Source organism: Sminthopsis crassicaudata, chromosome 1 (assembly GCF_048593235.1).
Source record: "Sminthopsis crassicaudata isolate SCR6 chromosome 1, ASM4859323v1, whole genome shotgun sequence".
Taxonomy (NCBI): Eukaryota; Metazoa; Chordata; class Mammalia; order Dasyuromorphia; family Dasyuridae; genus Sminthopsis; species Sminthopsis crassicaudata.
In genome coordinates, this window is record NC_133617.1 from 580843269 (window position 1) to 580863052 (window position 19784).

Below are 19784 nucleotides of genomic sequence, written 5' to 3' on the forward strand. Positions count from 1 at the left end.
TTTCTACAACCAAGACTATAGTGAATTCAGAAGAAAGCTCCCCAAATTTGAATGTTGGAAGAGAGTAAATCTTTTGGCCATATAGCTAAAAGAAGCCTTTTCTTTCCTTAACCTAGTTTTGTATTTACATGTAAACAAAATATTGTATTCACAGATGCTTCCAAAATCCAAATTACTCTTTGGTTTTAAATGAGATACTTTTGGAAGATGCATTAACTTTCCCAGGCCTCTATGATACTACTTAGTAGTAAATTGGTAGTTTCCAAATCTCTATGATCAAAGATAATCTAAATGTGTTTATGCTTCACTGGAATCCCTTCTCCTATAAAATAAATGAACAGTTCTGTTTTGGAGCCCCATGAAGGGAGGTATGGCCAAAGACAATTCTAGAAGGTACCAATGGATCTATGATTTCACAATCTCAACATATTGTATATTGTCAGTATACTGTCAAGCATACGAGACAGAAACTTAGTTTTGCCTTAGCACAATTTTGGCATCTAGTTGGCACTTAATCAATACTTATTGAGTATGGTGATTGCTGAAAAGCTACCTGTACTTTTAGGGCTTTCTGAAGCAATGAAACCCAATCCTCTACTGCTTTTGTGACTTTGAATAAGCCCTTAAATATTCTAGGAATCAATCCCTCCCCCTAAAATAAGGGAAGTGGGTTCAAAGACCTGGGAAAGACCTTTCTAGTTTACAGTCTATGAATCTATAAGGTTTTTTGTAATAGTGACTCAAGTTTTCCATCAGAGCTAGTCAGAAGTCTGTCTGTACAAAGGAATCAAAACCATTATTTAAATTCCTAACATGTTAATTATTAGAGCAGTCAATGGAAAATATATGAGGTCACTGCTTTGAAAGAGCCTACAAGGTAGTTGGATGACAAGATATAAATATGAAAAGATAAGTAGCAATACAATATAATAATATTCAACATTAAGTACTCTGGGAATGCAGAGGGCAAAGATAAAAAGGAAAAAGGCTTTTTTCCCTTCTTTTCTGGTAAGAGGAGAAAAGGGAAAGAAGAAGAACTTATTAAGCACTGAGTATAAGTGCCTGCTACATGCCAGGCACTGTGCTAAGTATTTTATAAATGTTATCTCATTTTATCCTTACAACATCCTTGAGAGTTGGGTACTATTATTTCTCATTTTATATTTGAAGAAACTGAGGCAAAAATTAGGCAGCTAGGTGGCTCAATGTGCCAGATCTACAGTCAAGAAGACTCATCTCCCTGAGTTCAAAGCTGGCCTCGGACATTTCTTAGATGTGTGACCCTGAGTGAATCACTTTATCCTGTTTGCCTTAGTTTCCTCATCTGTCAAATGAGCTGGAAAAGGAAATGGTAAATCATCCCAGGGTCATGAAGAGTCAGACATGACTGGAAAAATGAGGCAGAAAAAAGGTTAAGTGATTTGCTGAGGCTCACATAGCTAACAACTATCTGAATCTAGATCTGAACTAGGTCTAGACCCAGAGCTCTAGTCACTGTTCCAGCCAGCTGTAGACACACAGATAAACCCAGGGGAGTGAGAAATACTTGCAGAGAATGGATGAGTGTGTGCTGGATTTGGAGTCAGGAAAACTTCTGTTTAAATCCTCTCTTGAATACTATATACTGTGTACCAACTGGTTTTGATTCTGTACTCACTATGTAACCATGGACAAGTCACACTTTACAGGCTTCAGTTTCCTCATTTGTAAAAATACTATCTATCTCTGGTAGTTGCAAGAAGATCAAGCCCATTATAAACTTTAAAAATAATATATAAATGCTATTTATTGTTGCAATTCCTCATTCTAAGAAGAGAAAATAATAGCCACGTAAATGATGCTCCTGAATACATTTCATTCAGAACTAGTAGACTCAAAGTACTCCACCGGTCAGTTTTGTACTTGATCTAAGGGGTATAAATCACAATAATGAGTAGGAATATTTAAATACCCAAGAATATCTATTCAATTATAGACCCTGAGCAACCTACTGTCCTGAAAAAGATAATGTGTGGCTAGATTAATTTTCAAATGTTGACATTGTTTTAGAGCTTAAACCCATGACAGTACCTGCATTTTGAATTCCAGAACATCATTTCCTGGCTTAATTCTTCCCAAGGAAATCAATTCTTTGATCTGGGTTTTTTTCATTTTCATCTCTGCTCTGAAGTGTAAAGGTTCCTGTTTATTATTCTGATTGGAAGATTCTAAGGAGGAATTAATTTGATTGTTATCTGCAAGTGTGCCAACAGGTCTTGACTCTGTGTGATTTGGTTTCATCCTAAGCAAAGCAACATTGTCTGCATGTGCATTTCCTTGATGAGCAAGAAAAGATTGTACAAGTGATTCTGATACTGTCCTGGGTGGATCTTGAGAAACTGTTTTCTTAGACGTGTTTCTTGGTAAAAGACTACTGGTAAAAGTTGGCTGACAAACAGTGTTTGGCTGATGGGTATTATTTCTGACAGTTGCACTTGTGGTCTCTAAAACATTTAAAGTTTCAGTTATTGAAGAGGGATTTAGAGATTTGCTTCCTTTGGCTGCAATTACTGCAGTATAATTTTCTTCTTGTAAATATTCTGCCTGAGCACTAGAAGTCACTGACTGGGGAGAGAGTTTAACCATTTCAATGCCATGGATATAATTTTTTGATGTCTTCTCTAAGGTATAATCTCCAGATCTTTCGTTAGTGATTAGTTCATTAAAAGAAAAACTTTCACTCTCAGCTGTTTTCTCATGTACCTGTCTCTCACTCATACAACTACCCAGATTTTGGTTATCCTCCTGCCTTCTAGTACAGTGTGTTTTCTGACTGCTTCCACTGGTGGGACTGGCAGGGAATCTCACAGGGACAGAAACTAACTCAGGCTGCGTTGCTTTTTCCATAGGAACAGAGTAGCTGCCCTCATCATTTTCACTGGAATTCCTTAAATCAGTTGATTCTTGCCTAGCACCCAGACCAGATGTGTTTCTTGTGTTCTTGTAATTTTGTATTTTCTGGCTTAACTTCTTCTGCTTTTGGGCTACTATTAAAAGATTCTTTTGTCGAGTGGCCAAGTTTGTCAGTTTTTCTCTCAGTGCTCCCTGTTTGAAAGATTCCATCGAAGCCCTACAGAAAGGAAAAGGAAAAAAATTACAAATTTTTAAAAAACAACAGAACAATAACATCCCATACACAAAATGAATGCTCTTTTGTTTACAATTTAAAGTTTCAGTCCTTTTTCAAGTATGTCTTACTCTTCATGAGCCCAATTGGAATTTTTTGGATAGTTACTGAAATGGTTTGCAATTTCTTTCTCCAAATCATTTTACAGATGAGGAAAATGAAGACAAATAAGGTTAAGTGACATGCCCAAGGTCACATAACTTGCTAGACATCTTGGTATGTCTCAAAGATGGGTCTAATAAATACTATTTTAGTTCATATTTGGCATTGGGACAAAATAAGGCCCCTTTAAGTCATTAAACAATCAACAAAAGAAGGCTTACTTTGCCTTAACATAGCACAAATATGCAACAAAGATACAGTAACACTTAGCTTTTCTGGACATAACCTTCATTTCCAAATAGAAAATATCTGAATATAGTGACTGACATGATCTTCAGAAAGCTGACAAAATGAAGGGGTTCCTATTCCACAGTGATGCCATTTTTTATCCTTAAGTGACTGGGAAGCTGCATCAAAGGCAGGTATCAATCAAGTCAGGAAAATTTTAGCTACTTTTTAGAAAAAAAAATAGTTCCAATTGCAGGAAAACAGGAGATCCTGGTACTCTCACTGCTCTTCAAAATCAACATATTCATAACAGTGCTCATCTTTCTTTCCCACTCATCCAACTCATCCCACATTTCTTCCTAACTTCCCTATTTCTTTAGAAGACAACATTATTCTTCTAGTTATTCAGGCTCACAATCTCAAAGCCATTCTGGTCTCCTCCCTCTCTTTTGTGCTTCTTGTTCAGGCAGTTGACAAATTTTATCAATTCTACATTCAGAACACCTTTCATATCAACCCTTCCTTCTTGCCCTTATTGCCAATATACAAATTCATGTTCTTGTTACCTCTTTTGGATAGCTGCAATAGCCTATTATCTGGTCTGTTAGCTCTGGACCCTCCTCTCTCTCAATTATCACTCACATAAAAACTGATTTCATATTACTTTTCCTCACTACTCTGTGATATAGCTTGCCAAACTGGTCCACTTGTTGTTTCCCATACATGACAAACATGTCTGTGCAGACTATTCTTCTGTGCTTATAATGCTCTTTCTTATCATCTTTGATATTTGTAATCTATTTCTATTCAAGGCTTGGCTCAAGTGCCATCCCTCACAAAAATTATCTTGTTCTCTCCTCTTTCCAATTAGGGAAGAAATTTGAATGTATTTTACATTTATTTATTTGTGTGTAGGTTACATTGTCCTCACCACTACTCCCAATAGAATGTAAGATCACTGAGAGCAGAAACTTTCCTGGTACCCATTACATAGTATAGTTATGCCTTTCACATTGTGACTTTACCTTCTGTGGTTTTGCTCTATTTTCAGTTGACATAAGAAATTAAATGGGAATTTTGGGAGATTTTTGCAGGCGACACAGACAACACACACAAAATCCAGCATATTAAATAGAGCCTGTGACTCTATTTAACACCACATAAAAAACAAATCAGACTTCTCTGATATGAAGGGAAGGCAAAAAATTTTATGCAGATTATCCAAATCACAAGGGCACTAAAGTCTAAGTCCTATGTTGTGGAAAGGATAACTGTATACACTTAATAGATTTTTGTTGAACACAATTAAAATGAACTCATTAAGAACTAAGAGACTCAACTTTAGAATTTTTTATTTTCAGTCATGCCACACTCTTCATGACAGCATTTAGAATTTTCTTGATAGAGATACTTGTTTGCCATTTTTCTTCTCCACCTCATTTTACAGATGAAGAAATTGAGGCAAACAAGATTAAGTGATTTGTATGGGATTACACAGCTAGTGTTTGAGGCTGAAAGAAAAGTCTTTCTGACTACATCCTCTATCTTCTGCACATCTGAATGTTTGTAGATGGCTAAAAAATTGCGGAATTCTTAGTACTCTGCCAACTTTTTTTGTCACTGTGGTAAAATTCTAGAAGAAGAAAGGGTTCTCCAGAGGAGGAACATTTGGTCTTTTTATCTGTTTCATGAATTGCCATAGTCACCTAATGTCTATCTGATGGTCATGATCCTCTCCATATGAGTCTTCCTTGGACATCTAGACAGTCTTTTTCTGGATCCTTATTTGAAGCCTTTTTAACTTCTAGGAACTCATCAGAGCTCATTAGATTATAGGATCATAAAGTTAGACTTGTAATAGAAAATCGAAATCTAGTTTATCCTTCTCATTTGATCACTGATGAAAGTAAGGTTTGGAGAGGGCTAACAACTTAAGTTATTACCCAGATAGTAAAAGACAGAGCCAGGATTAAACCCAGATCTTCTTGCATGAAAATCTAGGACTCTTCCTTTCTATTCACTTAGTCTTTTAGTATCTAATATCAGCTTATAACCAGTGAAGTATTGAAACAGGACAAAGGATAAAGATGAAAAAAATTTTAATCACTCCACAAAATTATTTAAACAAACCATTGATTTTAAAGAGGAAATAGAAAAATAAACATTTCAACCAAAACAACTGGATTTATCTTTATTCAATTTTTTTTTCTTTGGCTTTTCTGATGACCTCAAAGAAAATACATGGCTTCATCAAGAATAAGCCATACTGGGGCAGCTAGGTGGCACAGTGGATAGAGCACCAACCCTGAAGTCAGAAGGACCTGAGTTCAAATTTGACCTCAGACACTTAACACTTCCTTAACACATGACCTGGGCAAGTCACTTAACCCCAATTGCCTCAGCAAAAAAAAAAAAAAAAAAAAAAAAAAAAGAAAAAAGAAAAAAGAAAAAAAGAAGGCATACCATACTAACTCTACTTCCATTTTAATGTTATTAGACCATAGCTCAGAAAAACGCTACAACTATCTACTTAGATTTCAGCAACACAGGGGAAAAAGTCAACATTAATTTAAAATACAAATTTTATAAAGAACAATGAAAAATTAAGTTAGTAGTGCTTTACAAAAAAACAAAAAGTAGTAGAGGGAAAAACAAATCTGCAGAAAGATCAGCATAAATTTAAGCTAAGTCAAATCATTTCTAAAATAATTATAAATGAAATTGGGAGTTAACAACAGAAATAAGTGAAACAGATCTGCCAGAAATTTTCTGTCATCATAAATAACTATGTCAATATCTCAAAAAAAGTTGATATCAAAAGAATGGAAAAATCATGGTGGTATTATTACTTTAAAAAGTTTACTGAAAATGTGTCAGTTATTCCAAAGAACCTATGATGAAAAATGTTACCTACTTCCTATATGAAGATATCTACCACCTATACGAACTCTAACACAATGTATATGAACTCTGAGCACAAATTGAAATATTTTCTTCATTTTGTTTTATTTTGTTTGCAACATATTTAAAACAAAAATATTTTTATGATTTCACATGTATAATTGATATTTTGTTTGCCTTCTCAATTAGTATGGGGGGTGTAGGAGGAAGGGATAGAATTTTTTTTTAAATTTTTTATTATATATATATTTTTTATAATATTATCCCTTGTATTCATTTTTCCAAATTATCCCCCTCTCCCTCTATTCCCTCCCCCCGATGACAGGCAATCCCATACATTTTACATGTGTTACAATATAGTCTAAGAAGGGATAGAATTTTGAACTCAAAAATTAAAAAAAAGAAGAATGTCAAAAATAAATAAAAATTTTAAAAAGAAAAGATACCAGTTGCTACTGGTTTCTGTAAAATCTTTAACAGGATTATTTGGGTATACATCAAAGGGAGAACATGAGAGAGAAATAGATAGGCTTTTAAAGTTATATTTTGTGCTTTTTAAGTACAACCATTTATTTTCTCCTTTCTACTTCCTTCTGTCCTGAAAGAAAAAATAGCCCTTATAACAAATATGCATTGTTAAGCAAAACAAATTCTTACACTGGCTATTTCCAAAAAGGTTTGTCTCATTCTGCATTTTACATCTATTACCTCTCTGTCAGGAGGTGTCTTTGACATATTTTCTTTATTGGTTATGTAATCATGATTTGTCACTTCATTGATGAAAATTCCTAAGTCTTTCAAAATTGTCTTTATATAATAACAATACCATGATGGTTATTGTATAAGCTGTTCTCCTGGTTCTGCTGACTTCACTTTACATTTGTTTATAAAATCTTTTCAGGTTTTACTGGAATTGTATCATAGCATCCACATTCTATAGCGTTAACTGTAGAATTCTACTTATGTTCTATACTTGTGGAAATAATAGTCAATTTTTTTTTGTCCATGTTTGTATGTCTGTATTGCTATCTATGTTCAAAATGTAGACTGGTTTCTCTCTTAATAAAGAAGGGATAGAGGCTTAAGAAATTACTGTTTATTCTTTAGATTGTCTGTTCACGATTTTCTGTGGACCATTGGGTTGGTCCTTAATCTGGAAGAAGGGCTTCAAAATGAAGCAGAAAAGAAACAGGATCTGAACCCCATTGTGGTTGGGAGTTGGAAAAACAAGATACAGAAGAGAAAGCTATAATGAATAATTATAGCTTAGGATTCTTACTTAGGTTCTTTTCTAATGAAGAATCAGCTTGGTCTACAAAGAATGATGACATGGATCCATAGATGTTGTCAAATAAGACATCATATAGTAAGGGTCAGAGGAAGAAGAGATGAGTTATGATACCTGATGATTGCCTACTGAGTTTCTGTGCTTGTTATATTAATATGTTTTAGTTTGATGCAACACATGCTTTGCAACAAAACATTCAAACAGGCCTCTTTAGAAAGTATATCCTCTGAATATCAGTTATTATAATTTATCAGTTATTAACAGAAAGGAGGAATGTGATCTTTACTTTAGCATAGTGTTATTATCACGGCTGGGTCTCATTGCTTTGGCTAGGATTTTGTTTTTCCATGCTGACTTTATTTGCATGGCTATAATAATTGGATATTTTTCCTAATTATGCTTTCTTTACTCTGTGTGTATGTATGTATGTGTATATATATATATATATATATATATATATATATATATATATATATATATATATATATATATGAGACTAGCACAGTTGCTGTTTCCATCACTTCTGCTTCTTGAGGTAAGAACTTCAGAAGAGACAGAAAGTCTTGGGAAATGAAAAGCTGATTAAGAAGATAATGTCTGTGAAAAAGACTTGGATTTCTGAACTTTGGCTTAAAATACAGGAATAGCAAGCTCCAAAATGAAGTACAACTAACAAGGACAGAAAATCAAATCAAAAGAACTTTGGATTAAGATGAAGGGGATGCGAAACACTAACTAATATATGTACAACAATAAGCCTAAGGAAAATGTAAGTAGAAAAAAATATCAGTACAGATAATCGGAAAATCTTCGGAGACAATTTTTTTTAAAAGCTAGAAATAAAACTCATAACCTCAGATATCTATGTACAAATGCATGAAACCTAGGGAACAAATAATATAAGGAGTCAAATCTGATCCTATAGGTAACACTGAGACTTTTTGAGATGAGACACAAAATTGGAACATTAATTTAGAATAATATGCTATATTTTAAAAAAACATAGAAAAGAGGAAAGAATTGGCAAGGGTTGGGGGGAAACTAGTATCATATATTACAGTGAATAGAGTTTTGGACCTGGAGTCAGGAAGATTTGAGCCCAAATCTGGCTTTAGATATATCATCTGTGTGACTCTAGGCAAGTCATTTAACCTTTCTCAGCCTCAGTTTCCTCACCTACAAAATGAGGATAATAATACACCCTACTCCCCTGGGAGGCTGTGAAGATAAAAATGTGATAATATTTGTAAAACATTGTACAAACATTAAAGTGTTATATAAATGCTAATTATGCTAAACAACCCATGAGATCATGGCAAGAGGAAAAGAAATCCCATATTACAAAAATATTTATAGTGGCTCTTTCTTATTGTAGCAAAGAAGGAAAATGGAGAGGATAACATCAATTAGGGAATGGATTGACAAATTGTAAAATATGAGCATAGTATAATTTAAAATTATTGTGCTATAAGAAATTATGAAAGTTATGGTTTCAGAGAAAAGCCTTGTATGAACTGATGTAGCCTGAAATGAGCAGAACAAAAAAACTTAAATAATAACAATGGTATTACAAAGAAAAATAACTTAGGAAAACTTAAGAACTATCGTAGTGACCAATTATGGTACTAGAGAACTCATGTAAAGTATTTACCTTCTGATAGAAAAGTAGAGTACTTAGGGCACAGATATCTCTCTCTCTATTTGGATATGGCAAATTTGAGAATTAGTTTTGCTTGACTGTAAATATTTGTTACAAGGCTCCTGTTTTTCTTTTCTTTTTATCCATTGGAAAGAAAAAGAAAAGTAGAAGGAAAATAAAACATATTTTTATTAACTGAAAAAAATTAAATTTAAAAAGTTAGGAAGTTTATACCAGAGGGAAAAGGACCCACATATACAAAACTGTTTATAGCAGCTCTTTTTGCAGTGGCAAGGAACTGGAAATTGAGTGGATGCTCATCAACAGGAAAATGCAAAATAAGTTATAGTATATATGTAAGGAAATATTATTGAATAATAGTGATAATAGCTCACATTTATACAGCTCTTAATGTATATCAAGCAATGTGCTAATATATAATTGTTGTGAGGATCAAATAAGGCAATAATTATAATCTGGGAAGTAGATGCTATTATTAATCCTATTTTATAGATGAGGAAACTGAAGTAAACAAAAATGAAGTGACTGTTCCAGGGTCACACATCTAGTAAATATCTGAAATTAGCATTTTTGACTCTGGTCTTCCTGAGGCCAGGCCAAGTGCTAGATACTCTAAACTTTGATTTTTGAAAGAAAAAACAAATTTTTATATTGTTTGTGTCTGGAAATGTATGCATCATTTTGTATTTACATTCTATCACATCTCTAATATGAGGTGGCCATGCCTAATTATTCTAAACTCTGAAAAATGTTTTTCTTAAGTATTTTCTTTACCTTGCCTGTATTTTTTAGCAAGATCATCTCTTTCTTTTTTCTGTTTGGCAAGCACATTGTCCCATAATATCCTTAATCTGTAACATCTTCTCACTGTATTGGTCTAGAAACCCACAAAAAATAAAATGTCAATTCAGGGTTAATAAAATCCAACTTGAGCTGAATCATGAATTGAGGTAAAAGAGCTAGTGTAAGCATCTTAAGAAAAAATATCTAAAATCCTCAGCAACTTGCAATTATTCATTAAAATTTTGAGCCATAACCGAAATAAGAACAAGGATTAGAGCTCAATCTGTTGGTGTTGTTTCCTCTATGGAGGAAAGTGATCAAGTAAAAGTTTACAATGTAAAAGCCAATGTGAAAGGCAATGTGAATAGGCATCTATCACTCTTCATTTGGTCTTTGTCGTCACCTTAACCAGGTGAAGTTGAGCAGCCAAAGAGAAATACAACCTGTTCTCTAGTCATCATCGTATACTATCTCTACACCTGGCTTATACACAATCATGATTCTGAGTATCTCTTCAATTACTCATGTGCCCAGGACTGAGAAGGACCACTCTAGAAAGTCATCTTTGACAGCTATCCGATTACTGTTCCTACCAAATGTTTAGGCATATCTCTATATATTTAAATGTGACACTACAGCTTTTAATCACTAATTTTAAGACAATAAATTTTAGCCACTATTCATAACACCTTTAATAGTCTCTCCCCACTTTCCCACTCAAACTATCAGACTTGAGAAGTCTATTTTACATTGGCACATAGCATTCTTCAAATTTTCTTTCAGAGGCACATGCTACTCATTAACATTTAAAAAATACATTCTAGCACTGATCTTGGATTTTATAACATTAGCCAAAAATGAATTTTCATTCATAATTACCAGCATCTTTGGGTGTTCTTATTTCAAACAGCAACAGGCTTTCTTGCTTTTCTCCGATATCTTGTAAAATGGTTTGGATGGGGTCATGCTATCAGATACAAATAACATAAATTTAAATATGGAGAAGAGCATGTTTTTCTCTTATATGACAATTGAAAGCAGTTCTACTTTAAAAAAAAATGTAAAAACAAAAAAGGCCTATAAAATGCTCCAGGTGGTTTCCTCACGTCATCTAAGTATTTAACTCCTCCTTACTTTATTTGTTTATATCTACATATAGTTAAATTGATTTTGATGATTTGAAAATAATTTAATGTACTATTTAATCTAGTCTATATATTGGACACATCCCTTGATCAACAAACAAGTCTTTTTAAGGGGCTAGTGTATGCAAGGTGCCATTCTAGAAACAGGAGATACCAAGACAAAATGAAACATATCCATCTTCATAGAACTCACATTTTATCAAAGACATGACATGTGTATACATACATATACCACATTATGTATGTCTATTTGCATATATCAAGATAATTTTGGGGAAGTCATGAGGAACTGTGTGGTTCAGGACAAGACTCAGAAAACGTGAACCATGAGCTCAGTTCTGAAGGAACTGGAGGTTCTGAGAGATTCAGAGAAAGAAGTGCCTTCTAAGTATGGGGGCAGAGCGAGTTTAAAGACAAAGAGTCAGGTTGTCGAGTGGTATGTAGAAGGGATAGCACATAAGCCAATTTGGCTGGACCATAGAGAGTACAAAATGGAATCTGGCATAATAAATCTGGAAGGGTAGGTTAAAGCAGGTGGTAAAAGGCTTTAAATGCCAGACAGAGGAGACTACTTGATATTTGATGTAATAGTTAACCACTGGAGTTGATGGATCAGGACTGGGCATATTTTCCTGAAAAGTAACATGTAGAGGAAAAAAGTAAAGATTAAATTCCTTCCCACATGATGTAAATAATATTTAATAATTTTGGAGATGTGTTCTCAGAACAACAATAAAAATACCTAACCCTAATATAAAAATCATGTTCACAATATGAATGTCTATATTAAGATTCATTCTGTTTTTATCAAAGTACAGATTTTAAAAAATTAATTCTCTCAAAGTTCATTAAACGACACTTATTAAAAGCATACACATGCTAAACAACATGCAACAGATTACTGCCATTAGTTGGGAGTACTCCTTAGCTGTTTTATCAATTCCTGGAGTTTGGCAACTTTTAAGTCACTTATTTGGGCTTGGCAACAAAGACAGTATTCAAATGTTGAGATTTCTTGGGGGGATAATGGGGAAATGTTTGTGACAAGAGTATAGGAAGCTGGGGTTTCTTCCAAGCTTTTCTGAATACTATGGGTTCTACTACTGACCTTGGACATTTCCTCATTTTTGCCTTTGATGAGGTTATTAGGATGATGTTTAGAGGTCTCCAAAACACAGTTATAACCTATGTAAAAAGCTTTTAAAAAGCCTTATTTATTTATTTGCAAGGCAGTTGGAGTTAAGTAACTTACCCAGAATCATAACAATTAGTAAGTATTAAATGTTTGAGGACACATTTGAACTCAGGTCCTTCTGACTTCAAGGTTAGTACTCTCTCTACTGCACGATCCAACTTTCCCAAAGACCCCATTTTTTTTTTTGTAAGAAGTTAGACTCATGATAGCAGAATATGGTGCAGCTAAAAATTTTAGTGAGATAGACCTAGATTCTCTATCATCAACATTACTAGGTAGACTTATAATAAATCAGAATTGTTCAAGGAATCTTTAAGTCAGTTCACTTATGCTACTTGATAGCAAAAACTCTGAGCATAAGGACATTTGGACTCTTGGGGTTACAGGAAAGTTAGAGAGTTCAATAGGAGAACTTCTCTAGTTGTCTAGGACTACATGTCCCTGAATCCATTTCCTTACCTATCAAATGAAGAGGTTGGTCTATAACTTCTAATGACCCAGAAGATTTGTGAAAGTCTAAGTCATAAAAAACTAAGATGCAAAAAGGCAACATAATAATAATGGAAAGCATTCTGAATATGGAGAAAGAGGATTTGGGTTTGAATCCCAGTCCTACTGCTTGGTCTTAAGTCATTAAACCTCTCTGTGCCTCAATTTCCTCATCTATAAAATGGGAATGGTGGGAAATGGATCTCTAAGATCTCTTCTAAGATCCTGAGAGAGGGAAGTTTAAATTAAGTCAGGAGACAGTAAGCAGTGTCAAACACTGAGTAATCTAGGGGGGCATGCAAGAAAATATTGGGCCAAAGAGAGAAGGGCTTATTTTCTGTTTATAGTGATTCCTATCCTCTTCCACTCTCCTAATACTCTTCCTTGGTTATGGGAACTAGGCGTTATTCTTGGGTCAGACAACAAAAATTGGGGCATCCAATATAGCTTTTTATCTATAGCCCTCAAATGACTGCACAGAACAATCCTGTGCATAGAGAAGGAAAAGATGACCAGGAAGGCGCTTCTTTTGTATTCCCCAATTTTCCTGTTATCCCTGAGTCCAAATGGCTATGTGCTCAAAATTATTACTCAGTACCTAGCAGTGATGTGGCCCAGTGGGTAGAAGACTCATCTTCATGAGCTCAAACCTGGCCTAAAACACTTCCCAGCTGTGTTACTCTGGACAAGTCACTTAATCCTCATCTGTCAAATGAGCTAGAAAAAGAAATGGCAAATCACTCAATATTTTTGCCAAAAAATTGTGTTGGACACAACTGAAACAATTGAACAACAACAAAACAATATTTAGTAGTGACAAAAAGATTCACTCCAAGTCGACATACTAGAGTTAGTGACAGGAAAGCTATCCTAGGAAGAAGATAGGCTTCTTCTCCCTCAAATTTTCAGCTGGACCACATTCTGCTACCAGAGGCATAAGTTCATGCAAAAAACATGATATCTTTTTAGCTTTTGTATACATGGGTTATAATTATGTATTGGAGACTCTTGGACCTAATGCTAACAACCTCATTAAACATAGAGGTAGGGAAGAAGGGAAAAGGGTTATGTAATGTTCTAATTTTTCAAACTCTTGAAAAGAAAATGAGTCTTTCATTTCTCTTTCTCATTTCATTTCATAGTCTTATTTTTAAACATCTCTATATTCTTTTGGATCATTTCTATTTCCCTTCCTCAGTTTTCTCATCTGGAAAATGAAGTGGAGAAGAAAATGGCAAATTACTCCAGTAGCTTTGCCAAGAAAACCTCAAACAGTGTCATAAAGGACATGACTAAAAAGGACTGAATAATATAAAGTGCTATCCTAGTAATTATAACTAATGAAGATCTACACATGATAGATGGAATTAGTTGTCCCCAACAAACTTTCTCATAAGCAACAATTTCACTGTATGATCTGGAGAAACACTGCCGATATGAGGAAGCTTTCTCTCTAGATATCATCAGGAAGCAGCCAGTGTAAAAATGTAATTAATGAAAAATAGTCTTGGGAATTATAAAATGAATTTTAAAGGATTTTTAACAAATCAGGCTTCAAAAATTTTGAAAGTGGATACTTGTATTTTTAGTGACTAAAATCACTGTTAAGTGGAAAAAAGCAAAAGTTTCTTTTAAGGTCAAAATTAAATGAAATGTAAATTAAATAGTAGTTAATAATACTGTATCAGAATTTAATTAAGTCTACTTAAAATTATAACTAGATGCTCTTAATTTCTTTAATTATTGCTCCATACTACATATGAACTCAAAAGTGCAGAACTTTATTGCATTGCCCTACCATATATCACTTTGTTATCTTGAAAAAGCCTCACTGATTGGCTTATATGCAAAAATGAGTCCCCTATTCAGCCTGTGGTAGCTGTCCAAAGTACATGCATCCTGCCTGTGTATGATTAACCAGCTAGAGAGCATACTTTACAAATTTGGCCCTATTAAGGAATGGAAAACTTCACACCAGGAAACTAGACACCAGGAAAGTAATGCCCTTGATAGAGAACACAAATATCTAGTCACAAGAAAGATATATCCCTCATTGTAAATTAATAAATTGCTTTCTGGTTCTAATCAGTCTCGTGGGAATGACAGTAGTAGAAGCAAGCTATCTGAACACCACATCCTCCCTAGATGGGCTATATATCAAAGTTCTGTGCCTGCAGAGCTCAGAGGCCTGACTATGGAATATTGCAATCTTGAAAGAGCCCACCAAGGTCTCTGTGTGCATTTTTGAGATAAGTCCATCTTCTTATTATCAATCTAAATTTGCATGTTATAATTTTTCTATTTCTATGTTCACATATATATGTATAATGTTCCATATTCACAGATATGTTTGAACATTTAAAAATCATTTAAAAACCTAAAATTTTACAAAGATAAAGTTTTAACTTTCTCTTTTCTAAGCTGTGCATCCATGTTTCCCTGAACATAAGAACAGCTTTTCTCAATCCTTCTTAATTCTAGGGCTTCCCTTCCTTTAATTATTTTCTATTTTTCTTGTATTTAGTTTGTTTGTACATATAAGTTTGTTTGTTTTCTTCTCCTTTAGTTTGCAAGCTCCTTAAAGGAAGAGGTTGTTTTTTGCCTCTCTTTATACCCCAAGTGGTTAGCATAGTTCCTGGCACTTAACACATGTTTATTGACTGACAATATTACATTTATTTTCATGCCAATCACCCATTAGGCCTAGCATTCTACCTCCAATTACAGCACCAAGGCATACTTTATGGGTGTCTTTCTTAAAAATTTTTCTTGTACAACATGATAGATATGAAAATATGTTTAAAAGGACTGTGCATATTTAACCTATAACAGATTGCTGTCTTGGGAAGGGGAGAAATAAAGGAAGGAGGGAGAAAAATTTGGAATACAAAACCTTACAAAAATGAATGTTGAAAACTATGTATTTACATATATTTGGAAAAATAAAATACTAGTGAGAAAAAAGTTATATTTTAATCCTAGTATGCTGAGATTTGGTAACAAATTCAATTTACTCTATCAGGCCTTCTTGATAATAGCTGAAAAGAGGTAAGAATTCATTGGTATTGCAGAATACCTATGTGTGAAAGGAACAAGTTATTCTCTTAGTCCTTACTATTATCTGATTATCTGTGGTTTGGGAGTAATCCTTTTTAAAAAGCCTTCTGGACATTATATTAATTAAAGGAAAGTTGACCAAAGATATGAACAATTTTTAGATAATGAAATTGAAACTATTTCTACTCATATGAAAAGGTGTTCCAAATCATTATTGATTAGAGAAATGCAAATTAAGACAAGTCTGAAATACCATTACACACCTGTCAGATTGGCTAAGATGACAGGAAAAGATAATGATGAATGTTGGAGGGGATGCGGGGAAAACTGGGACACTGATGCATTGTTGGTGGAGTTGTGAATGGATCTAACCATTCTGGAGAGCAATTCGGAACTATGCCCAAAGGGCTACCAAATTGTGCAAACTTTTGATCCAGCAGTGTTTCTACTGGGCTTATATCCCAAAGAGAGCTTAAAGGAGGGAAAGGGACCCACATGTGCAAAAATGTTTGTGGCAGCCCTTTTTGTAGTGGCTAGAAACTGGAAATTGAATGGATGCCCATCAGTTGGAGAATGCTAAGTAAGTTATGGTATATAAATGTTATGGAATATTATTATTCTGTAAGAAATGACCAGTAGGATGAATAGAGAAAGTCTTGGAGAGACTTACATGAACTGATGCTAAGTGAAATGAGCAGAACCAGGAGATCATTGTATACTTCAACAACAATACTATATAAGGATCAATTCTAATGGAAGTGGCTATCTTCGGCAATGAGAGGATCCAATTCAATTCCAATTGATCAGTGATGAACAGAACTAGTTATACCCAGCGAAAGAACACTGGGAAATGAGTGTGGATCACAACATAGCATTTATACTCTTTCTGTTGTTTGCTTGCATTTTTGTTTTTCTTCACAGGTTATTTTTACCTTTCTAAATCCAATTTTTCTTTTTTTTTTTTTATTATATATATATATATATTTTATAATATTATCCCTTGTATTCATTTTTCCAAATTACCCCCCCTCCTTCTATTCCCTCCCCCCGACGACAGGCAATACCCTACATTTTACATGTGTTACAATATAGTCTAGGTACAATACATGTGTGTGAATATCATTTTCTTGTTGCACAATAAACATTAGAATCCGAAGGTATATGCAACCTGGGCAGACAGATATTAGTGCTAACAATTTTCATTCCCCTCCCAGTGTTTCTTCTCTGGGTGTAGCTACCTCTGTCCATCATTGATCAACTGGAAGTGAGTTGGATCTTCCTTATGTTGAAGATTTCCACTTCCATCAGAATACATCCTCATACAGTATTGTTGTTGAAGTGTACAGTGATCTTCTGGTTCTGCTCATTTCACTCAGCATCAGTTGATTTAAGTCTCTCCAGGCCTCTCTATATTCCTCCTGCTGGTCATTTCTTACCGAGCAATAATATTCCATAACCTTCATATACCACAATTTACCCAACCATTCTCCAACTGATGGACATCCATTCATCTTCCAGTTTCTAGCTACAACAAAAAGAGCTGCCACAAACATTTTGGCACATATATGTCTCTTTCCGCTCTTTAGTATTTCTTTGGGATATAATCCCAGTAGTAGCGCTGCTGGGTCAAAGGGCATGCACAGTTTGATAACTTTTTGGGCATAATTCCAGATTGCTCTCCAGAATGGCTGGATTCTCTCACAACTCCACCAGCAATGTATTAGTGTCCCAATTTCCCCACATCCCCTCCAACATTTGTCATTATTTGTTCCTGTCATCTTAGCCAATCTGACAGGTGTGTAGTGGTATCTCAGAGTGGTCTTAATTTGCATTTCTCTGATCAGAAGTGATTTGGAACACTCTTTCATGTGAGTGGATATAGTTTCAATTTCTTCCTCTGAGAATTGTCTGTTCATATCCTTTGACCATTTATCAATTGGAGAATGGTTCGGTTTCTTATAAATTAGGGTCAGTTCTCTATATATTTTGGAAATGAGACCTTTGTCAGAACCTTTGTTTTTAAAAATATTTTCCCAATTTGTTACTTCCCTTCTAATCTTGTTTGCATTAGTATTATTTGTACAGAAACTTTTTAGTTTGATGTAATCAAAATCTTCTATTTTGTGATCAATAATGATCTCTAGTTCTCCTCTGGTCATAAATTCCTTCCTCCTCCACAAGTCTGAGAGGTAGATTATCCTCTGTTCCTCTAATCTATTTATTATCTCCCTCTTTATGCCTAAATCACGGACCCATTTTGATCTTATCTTGGTATATGGTGTTAAGTGTGGATCCATATCTAATTTCTGCCATACTAATTTCCAGTTTTCCCAACAGTTTTTTCCGAATAATGAATTTTTATCCCTAATGTTGGAATCTTTGGGTTTGTCAAAGATTAGATTGCTATAGATGTACCCTTTTTTGTCCTTTGTATCTAATCTGTTCCACTGATCTACCGGTCTATTTCGTAGCCAATACCAAATGGTTTTGGTGACTGCTGCTATATAATATAGCTTTAGATCAGGTACACTTAGACCACCTTCCTCTGAGTTTTTTTCCATTAGTTCCCTTGCAATTCTTGACCTTTTATTCTTCCATATGAATTTTGTTGTTATTTTTTCTAGGTCATTAAAATAGTTTCTTGGGAGTCTGATTGGTATAGCACTAAATAAATAGATTAGTTTGGGGAGTATTGTCATCTTTATTATATTCGCTCGGCCTATCCAAGAGCACTGAATGTCTTTCCAATTATTTAAATCTGATTTTATTTTTGTGGCAAGTGTTTTGTAATTTTTCTCATATAATTCCTGACTTTTCTTTGGTAGATGGATTCCCAAATATTTTATACTCTCAACATTTGTTTGGAATGGAATTTCTCTTTGTATCTCTTGCTGTTGCATTTTGTTAGTGATATATAAAAATGCCGAGGATTTATGTGGATTTATTTTGTATCCTGCCACTTTGCTGAAATTTTGAATTATTTCTAGTAGCTTTTTAGCAGAGTCTTTGGGGTTCTCTAAGTATACCATCATGTCATCTACAAAAAGTGATAGTTTAATTTCCTCATTTCCTACTCTAATTCCTTGAATCTCTTTCTCGGCTCTTATTGCCGAGGCTAGCGTTTCTAGTACTATATTGAATAGTAATGGTGATAGTGGGCAACCTTGTTTCACTCCTGATCTTAATTTTTCTTTTTTTATTATAGCTTTTTATTTATAGATATATGCATGGGCAATTTTTCAGCATTGACAATTGCAAAACCAAATATATGTTAAATATGTTAAAGTATATGTTAAATACAATATATGTATACATATCCATGCAGTTTATTTTACTGCACAAAAAGAATCAAACTTTGAAACAGTGTACAATTATTAGCCTGTGAAGGAAATCAAAAATTCAGGCTGACAAAAATAGAGGGATTGGGAATGCTATGTTGTGGTTCACACTTATTTCCCAGAGTTCTTTCACTGGGTATAGCTGGTTCTATTCATTATTGAACAAACGGAACCGATTTGGTTCATCTCATATGTCCATCAGAATTGATTGTTGTTGAAGTATATAATGATCTCCTGGTCCTGCTTATTTTACTCAGCACCAGTTCATGTAAGTCTCTCCAGGCTTTTCTGAAATTGCTGGTCATTTCTTACAGAACAATAATATTCCATAACATTCATATACCACAACTTATTCAGCCATTTTTTTATTCAATTGATGGGCATCCACTCAGTTTCCAGTTTCTGTCCACTACAAAGAAGAAAATCCGATTT

The 19784-nt window shown here is 34.2% G+C and overlaps 1 protein-coding gene across 1 annotated transcript in view; it reads right to left on the reverse strand.

Moving 5' to 3' along the window:
- The window catches only part of ANKRD31 (ankyrin repeat domain 31), a 327325-nt gene that overhangs the window by 35027 nt on the left and 272514 nt on the right, over positions 1-19784 (reverse strand). Inside the window, 4 exon segments of the mRNA XM_074282287.1 lie at positions 2071-3109; positions 10125-10180; positions 10182-10222; positions 11008-11095. Of these exon segments, the coding sequence (XP_074138388.1) occupies positions 2071-3109; positions 10125-10180; positions 10182-10222; positions 11008-11095 (1224 nt within the window).